This window comes from Nicotiana sylvestris, chromosome 1, assembly GCF_000393655.2.
Source record: "Nicotiana sylvestris chromosome 1, ASM39365v2, whole genome shotgun sequence".
Lineage (NCBI taxonomy): Eukaryota > Viridiplantae > Streptophyta > Magnoliopsida > Solanales > Solanaceae > Nicotiana > Nicotiana sylvestris.
Window position 1 is genome coordinate 83745694 of NC_091057.1, and position 8998 is coordinate 83754691.

At 32.5% G+C, this 8998-nt stretch overlaps 1 protein-coding gene across 1 annotated transcript; it reads right to left on the reverse strand.

Annotated features, from left to right (window-relative positions):
- Positions 1 to 320: 320 nt before the first annotated feature.
- On the reverse strand, positions 321 to 5225 carry LOC138868119 (uncharacterized). The gene is made up of 7 exons (XM_070149970.1): positions 5109 to 5225; positions 4113 to 4360; positions 3783 to 3992; positions 3257 to 3349; positions 1072 to 1178; positions 621 to 991; positions 321 to 536 (listed from the first exon to the last, which is right to left on the reverse strand). Exons 1-6 carry the CDS (start codon positions 5215 to 5217, stop codon positions 982 to 984), a joined length of 777 nt encoding a protein of 258 aa, XP_070006071.1. The 5' UTR covers positions 5218 to 5225; the 3' UTR covers positions 321 to 536; positions 621 to 981.
- Positions 5226 to 8998: the final 3773 nt, after the last annotated feature.

Here is an 8998-nt window from a genome sequence, read left to right on the forward strand (position 1 = left end):
TATATTCGTATTTGTTTTAGATTGACGTAATAAAAATTTGAAATAACATAATAAAACAATCAACGTAATAACATAAAAATAAAAACAATCAAAGGTAATAACAAAAATATTCACCATTGATCATAAAACTAATATTAAAACTATATTGAAATAAAAGCTCCTTAAATTAAAAGAAACATAGTTAAAGTAAATATGTCCAACGTAAAAGTCTAATTGAGAAATATTACTCCTAAACTAGGACTGAGAAGTGGAGGAATGCAGTGACACTTCACTTGCAATTAGTCTTGATCCAATAGTTTCCTCCATATACTTGTATAAAAGATAGAGAAAAAATTATGATTTAAGTTAATACTTTATGGTATCATGGTATAAATAAGATATAATTGGTATAAACTACAACTTCTTGTTAGACGTAGAGTTTAATTGGTGAAACAAATAAATGAATTGTGATACAAGTAAATAAAAATGAGAAAAAAATTAAATAGTGTGAAGTTTAGTGTACCCAAAGTTGATAATCTGGTGGGGCTCAATCTTCACTGTATCATTAAAAAAAATATTCGAACTTAGATGCTAAAAGAATTATAATTGAATTCATCATTTAAAGATTTAGTACTTCTAACCTTGATGGTGATGAGCCAATAAAATGACGCTTCATTTGGTTTAATATTTCCTCTTGGCGTGCCCTTAGAGTACCCAACTCAGAAGTTAATGTTTTTATCTGTATCTGCTGATTTGCTACCTCAGTTTCAGCTACATTCAAACGTTCTTGTAAACCATGTTGGGTAGTAGTAGCATCCTCTTTTGCCCTCCTAAGAGCATCCTCTAATTCTTATGTCCTTCTTTTTGTTGCTATAGTTGTATTAGGCTTTTCACCATAACCAAGACCTTTAATATATCCCGACCTTGTACCAAGTACATTATCAACAATTTCATCAATAGCCATGGGATTCTCTTCAGAAACAGACCGAGCTCTCAAATCTCTCATTTTGTTCTACATAAAAATATTACATCAGTTAAATTAATTATAAGATAGAATGAATACATGTGACATGTTACTAAAATATTACTTACGTAGTTAGTCTCAGCCTCTGGAGATGACCATCCTTTTTCACTCGAGTATGGGTACTTTTGTAGAACTCAATCCTATTTGGCTCTACTCCTTCATGTTCCTTCACACCCTACACAATATGAAAATAATATGAAATATTACTAAAATATCATCTTAGTAATGAATATCTAGGGTGATTGAACCTCAACCACATTGACATGATTAGATTACAGGTTCAACAAAAGGTAATGAATGTATGTGGATCAAAGCTTTTTACCTATACCAACTCCTGTCAAGGCAACCATTTTTGAGAGTTTTGTGAGACAGAACATTGCAGAGTCAGAAATTGATGTGACAAGTAACATTAGACAACTAATGAAGAGTAGTTATGGCTTCCCAACTAACAACAAGACAGAATTTTTATATGTTGACTGCCCTTTTATACAAAAATAAACTCAGAGAAAGGAAGCAAATAAAGGTTTTATATCAGAAAGCTCAATATATTTTAAGAGCCTTAAAATACTACTACTAACAGTTGTTGTAGAATACATGACGCAGACATAGGACTGGTTTTCCTTGTTATTAAGGTCCTAGATGTGATACTAATATTTGATAATTAAAAGTTTAACTAAAGCATGCTGACAAAAATTTAAAGAAAAGTAAAGAGATACGAAAGAAACAAGTTGCACAGAAACGTCCCCACCTCTCAATTACCAATTCACCATGACTTTGTTCACTATAAATTACATCTCAAACTTAGAAATAACTAAATAGGCTTCAATGTTTCACAACAGACTCCCCTTGATCCTTGGGACCCTTCTCATATTCCCGTGGTCCAAATATTGATCCAAAGTCGAATACGTAACTCCACCAAAGACCCTAAACACGCATCTAAGCTATTCTTAATACAAAAAGAGTTCAATCAAACATCCTAAATGCAGCCTCTCTAGTTCATTTCATATTGTCGACAACTTAAACCAGACAAAGAAGGAAAAAGAGCAGTGATTCAAATCATTGTTGACTTTAATAGAAGCGCGACTTTCTTACATGGGCAACTGGAGGACATGATATCTAGATGACTGTATAACATATACAAACAGATAAAAACTTCTTATTTATGAATAGGTTTGGTGTTTGGTTAAGAAAATATTTACACATATGAGGCAAGGTTAGTTTCAAAGAGTCAAGTACTACACATTAAGCAGGTTCTCTATTTTTTATACAAATGATAAGTTTCTCCCATTTTAGCAATTCTCATCCCACACATCTGACTTTCTAATGTAGGCAGAGATCATAGAACTCAAGCAAAAAAAAAAGCAAATACAAAGGAAGAGGAAGAACTGACACATAATGCTTTCCGAGTTCGAACAACTCAAACATAAATAAAATAAAAATAACTGCTTTACATAGAAGATATGCCTTCCGTATGAGAAGAGATCAGATATTAACTAAAATCAATGGATACATTAATCTTCAAATATAAAAGTATAGTTGATGGAATGTCCGATGAGAATCAAGTTTTCTACTTCTTTTTTCTTAGAAAAGGTAAGTTTTATTGAGTATCAGCACTAACGTTGGGGCTATAAATTAGGAAATGAGATCTAACAAGATTTCAGCATCATTTACAAGTTCCAGTTTACACCAAAACATAATAAGAGCTTAACAGTCAAGTTCTAGTAATTTACTACTTAAGAGCGTGCAATGTCTAATATTTAACCAAGTTATATGTCTAGTTTTAAGTGCTAAGTTATGTTATCAAAACACTCATAAACTACATTAACATAGAAACAGGTGGTTAAAGAAGTGATTGATCCTAGTGCAAATATGGAGTTCAGAGCCAACACGGCAGATGATCCTCACAAGAGGAAACCAGATATCAGCAAAGCAAAAGAAGCTAACCGGTTCACGAAATGCCATATAAGAAAACTAGAAATCCAATAACGAGTCACAAACAGAGCCTCAACAGCAATAAATAGGCCAAACAAGCTCTAGAATACTCAATAATTGCAATAAAAAAACTTGCACAACAGCAACAAGAAACTAACTTGATTTGAATTATGAATGAAAAATAGCAATACTTAAAAGTATGTGCAAGTTCTTTTTTTTTTCACCATTTTGAATATTAAAAATGTCCCTTGAGATTTCAGTCTTCGCCTACCAAGCATAGATATTGGAAAAGTTCCAAAAAATAAAAATAGTATAACTTACTATTTCAGCACGAGCAGCTACAAAAGCTCTTGACCCCATGAAATGATTAGATTTCAGCTTTGTTCGATTGACCTTGTTTATCTCGCATCGTCTCTACAAAAATATATAAATATAAGTAAATGAACTTATAATGAAACAAATATGATGCTAAAGCTTATTATCATTTCGCACTATAAGTTCTCAGATGTTAGCATAAAAGACTGGACATAAACTAAAGAACCACGTCAAACTCTTCTCATAGGTTGCATTTTTCAGAGGCATTTAAAGAATCTTTTTTTTCTTTTTTACTTCCAGTTTATTTTCTACTCTTATTTGTATCTTCTGTAAGGGTCTACTCATATCAATGCAAGCCATATCATCCATGAATGAATGTTGCAGCTGCAAAGTAGAGAAAAATATTTTTTGAAAATATCTTCTGTACATTTTGTTTGTACGTATACTTAATTACTTAAAGAAAAAGGTTGAGAAATCGTGAATGTTGTTTGCCAGAAAAAGATATAGCGAGACAAATATGAATAGAAATTACCTTATGCTCTGGATTCGCCCACATGTCACAGAGCCTGTTCCAATTTTCCGGGGTCAACTCTGGCACTTCAATTTTACGAGCCTCTTCCTCGGGGCTTGCACTTTCAAATAGCTTTTTTAATTTGTAGCGCCATTGTCGGCTTCTATTTTTCAGAATATCCTCACATCTATCTTTGGTGTAATGCTCGTCCAAGTTAATTTCAAACTTCTCCTGCAAAATGAGAAGTTTTGAAGACACTCACAAAACAATCAAAATTTCCTTTGCTGATAAAAGATTAATAACTAACATATTTATAATGTAATAAAATTTACCAAAATATAGAATCCTTACATGGCATCTAATTAATGCTACATCCTTATCATCTCTTGTGAGTTCCTTCCACTTGTTTGGAAGCGAAAGAAAGTTGCGAGCAATAATTCCTAACTCATTTGATAGCTTTGCTGATGGAATTGCCTTAACTGGCCTTCCTTTACCAACTGGGATGTCTATAACCATCTTTCTCCCTATAGACTTCTTCATTTTCTCAAGACCTTTTCCCATTGTCCTTCCACGACCTTTCCTGATTCTAGTTGAATCATCTGATTTTAAAAAGTAAAAATCAGTTCAAAATACTTGCTAAAATTCTTAAATGGTAACCATGTAATATATTAGTAACTAATTGCCATGCTACAAATGAAAACTCTACTGTTTCAAGTTTAACATTAATGAAATGTTTCAAATGTTAATATATTTGGTTCCAACTTAAACACAAAAGAATCCTAGATGCTGGAATATAAAGATTGCTATTTCTTTCCAGTCGAGGAAAGTAAGAATTTGTTGAAACTTCTTATTGAGCGACAATCAGAAACTTTGTTTACATCCCTTCTTTTAAACACAATCTGTTTGTTTTATAAAGATAAACTCAAAAATAATATTGCAATAGGTGTGAAGTTCTTGGCTACCCTTAGTATTTGCTAAAACCAATAAGAAAGAATGGGTGCAATGTAATTTATCAGATAATGACTTCCACAGAAATGAAAATCCCCAATATACCTTCGAATTGCAATATAATTGACCCAACAATAAGAAATTACTTCAATTTTACAGCAAAGGTTTCAATAAAAATAGTACTACCAAAAGTCTGAATTAGAAAGTGCAGGATATACTTGTTGCATATAGAAAAACAATATGGAATGCACAGAACAAGCCAAAAAAAAGGATTCATAAGAATAAACAACAAAAAATAGTACACTGACAACAATGAGCAATAAGCATCAAATTAAAAAGGAGAACAAACAATAATTAATAGATACACTCCTAGTCAATATAATAAAAGGTACGTATTACCTGTATTAGGAGTAGGATTATTACTATTTGATGGATCAGATAATCGGCTTGCTTGAGTAGAAGCACCTGTAATTGTGGTTTGCCTAGAGACACGTCCGCCTGGTGCCATTGATTTGTAGAATTCTACCAAAAATACTATATAATTTTAGTATATTCATTAGATGTAAAATCTATTAGTTTAACAAACCAAAAGTTAGAAATAACTAAAGAAAAACTCAAAAAGAACATAAATCATCAATCTGGAAAGCCTGATGCACATCATTTCCTAATACGAATTTACTATCTTCTTCTCCTAAAATTTATTGAACTATTGAAGCATCACTAGCCGAGTTAAGTAATTAGTATAACATACCAAAGATCTATTTATGTAGAAATTTTTCTAATTTGAAGGCACATCAACTATGTTTTCAAAAATGTATACCGTATAAATGAAAGTTTTTCAATGGTGAAAGTTGAAAGAAAAATCCAGCAACTTTTCACAGAGATAATCAAGAAAAGAGTGTGTGCAATGGTAAGCAATATGGACAATATTACAACAGATTATCTTGGAATGCTTTTGAAAGCTAATCATGATACTGCTGGAAGAGAGAAGCTCATATTTGAAGAAATAATTGATGAATGCTGAACAAGAAACAACTTAGACATTGCTCTCATGGACTATTTTTCTTCTAGCACTGCACACTGACTGGCAAGAAAAAGTAAGAGAAGAGGCACTAGACTTACTTGGGCAGCGATATCAAAATTATGAAGACATATCAAAACTAAAAATAGTATGGGAACTATCAACAGCTCCTTTATTTTTCCATAATATTAATTTTTTTCAAAAACTTATACCAAAGATCTTATAAGTTATACATGCAGCAGATTTAAAAGAAGCTGTGTGTCTGACAAAGATTGAGCCTAGTGAAGAAATGTTTACTAGTTTCAACAAAAATATAAATTACCCTACAGAATATTCACCTTAAAACACTTTGTTTCAGTTCATCTAAATTTAAAATGCCATTATCCGATCAAACAAATTTCCAAGGGCCACCAAGAAGCATGATTTGATTCAAACAGAAGCTTTAATACCATATTTCCACAATCCATCCACTCTTCCCTCAAAACCAGACAGAAAACATCAATATATACACAAAATAGATGCCTACTCTGATAATATCTAATATTTCCCCTTCAGTACACCATGCAAAACTATAAATAGACACAGTAAACTAAAAACTCTAAATATACACAATAAAATAAAGAATTCTGTTTCAAAATCTTCTAATTGATTTATTCTCATCTAGATTGATCATATGAGACAAAATAAAAGCATATCAATGTCTATGCCACAAATAATTAATGAATTAATAATTTGATATATGATTGTGGCAATTACAATCTATTGAATCTTATTCAAACAAAGAGTAGGTGAAATGATACATACCTGTTCAGAAATTTTTCTTCACTTTGCAATGTATTTTTTCCAGTCATTTTTCTCATATATATATAGTGGTTATCCTGACATTCGTTTGGAGCCAAAAATCCCAAAAACCAGCGCCAAAAGACGGTTTCTTTCTCCATTTTACAATGTTGTGGAATTCTATTTGGTGGGTATGGACGAGTTTGGTGGGTATGGACGAGGTTGAAGAGTTATGCCAAGGAAGGGAGTGGAGAAGTGCTTTACCCTGAATTTTCTTCTAACCCTAACTTTATCTCTCTCTCCCACTAATTCTAAAATATCAGCCAACTTATGTAAAAATAGTATATACAGCCAACTTATATATATATAATACTACAAATGTACAACCAACTTATGTAAAAAAAAATAGTAAAATGAAACTTTACCTTGTGAAAATAATACTAAAATGAACTTTATTTTAGTACATATCCCAATTTTGGATGACTTTATGTTATAAATAAGCTATATCAAATATGTATTACAGTAATACAATATTCAAAAGATTTATTTCAAGAATTGATTTAACTATCTTGGTGTTCACGAGAAATTGAACCAAACAGAAAAGGGATCAAATCAGAGGAAAAAATCAACATTCTTTATTTGATTTGATTTTGATTTTTAGTTTTAAGAACATATAAAATTTAACTTTTTGGTTTTAAGCAAAAATTAATCGAAAAAGTCGAACCAGATTGATTATATAAATACCTATTTAGAAATTATAACTATATAAAATTTTACATTACAAATTATTTTTTGCGCTCTTGGCTACTATTTGTGTTGTTTCTACTCTGTTTGGATAAGTAGACTTGACAAAACCTCTTAGTTCTTTGTAGGAAAGCAACTGTTGTAATTATGATCCTCTAATATTCCTAGTGTTCAGTATATTCTTAGTTCTTTGTAGGAAAGCAACTGTTGTAATTATGATCCTCTAATATTCCTAGTGTTCAGTATATTCTGCTGATTGGTCCCCCAATGTCCACAAAACTTTTGTTCACTCTTTAGAACATAAGTGAAGGAATCAAGGTTATAAGATTAATTAGTGTTATACACTATACTTTTTCCTCTAAATTAAGTTATCTTATCGGATAAATTGTAATGATCGACAACTAATTAATCGATATTCGATAATCACTATCTTATCAGTTCGATTATCAGTTTAGCATATTTATAACCGATAACCGATAACCGATATATCGAGCCAATAACATTCACAACCTAACTGAACCGACTGATATACATTCCTAATAAGAATACTTTCTAGTTGGACATGGTTTTATTATTGCTACTTCTTATCGGCCATATTAATGTCTCTGTGTATTTGGTTTATAATGATTTCATTAATTGAATAATGTATTTGGATGATTACGGTAAAGATGTAATGACCCAATATGTCGTTTTAAGAAATAACGCCTCATTCAGCAACCTAAGGTCCCGAGCAACTTTGTAATATGTATTATGACTTGTGTGTGTCATCGAGTTTGGTTTTCAAAAGGTTCGAAATTAAATTTAAAGAAAAATTCTCATTTTGAAACTTAAATGGAAAGAGTTGAACGGAGAGTTGACTTTTGAGCAACGACCTCGGAATGGAGTTTTGATGATGTCAATAGCTTCGTATGGTAATTTTCGCCGTAGGCGTATGTCCGGATTTGGAAGTCCGTAGGAGTTAGGACAATTCGACACATTTTGGCGAAAGTTGGAAAATAGAATTTTTTTTTTGGAAAATTCGACCGAGGCTGGAAATTTGATAATGAGGCCGGATTTCGATTCCGAAAATAGGAACAGCTCTGGTACATCATTTATGACTCACGTGCAAAATTTGAAGTCATTCCGGATTGATTTGATATGTTTCGGCGCAAAATATAGAAGTTGGAAGATTTGAAAACTCATAATTCGATTCGATGCGTGATTCGTAATTTCGGCATGGTTTGACGTGGTTTAAAGCCTTGACTAAGTTCGTATTGTATTTTAGGACATGTTGGCATACTTGGTTAAAGTCCTGAGGGCCTCGGGTAGATTTTGGAAGGTTAGCGGAGTTAATTTTGGACATTGAAGCTGCTAATTTTTCTGCTGTTCTGAACAACATTTGGGCAGAAGCGACATCGCAGAAGCATGAAACTCATCGCAGAAGCAACTGGAAAGGGGGTTGGGCAGTGTTGGGCGTTCATCGCAGGAGCGGAGCAGTGGAACGCACCTGCGACATCGCAAGTGCGATGTTGGCAGCGCAGAAGCGGATGTTGGCAGCTATGAGAGGGATCACAGAAGCAGCTAGAGTTCTTCTCTAATATAAATCATTGATGTATATTAGGTTGAGTTGTTCACTCTCGAACGTAGTATGAGTACGAAAACAACGTGTACCCGAGTCATCCAAAACCCAATCTGGACATTCGCCCAAGGCCAAAATCATCATACGAAGGCCTGTTGGAACCTTCAAATCTCGATTTCGAGGTCG

Bases quoted from the DNA above. Each gene is read 5' to 3' on its own strand.
- LOC138868119 (XM_070149970.1), bottom strand. From the start codon at position 5,217: ATGGCACCAGGCGGACGTGTCTCTAGGCAAACCACAATTACAGGTGCT. The intron at 4,361-5,108 runs GTAATACGTACC...TTTTAAAATCAG, and splicing joins TAATCCTACTCCTAATACAG to ATGATTCAACTAGAATCAGG. The intron at 3,350-3,782 runs GTAATTTCTATT...ATATTTTTGTAG, and splicing joins GGGCGAATCCAGAGCATAAG to AGACGATGCGAGATAAACAA.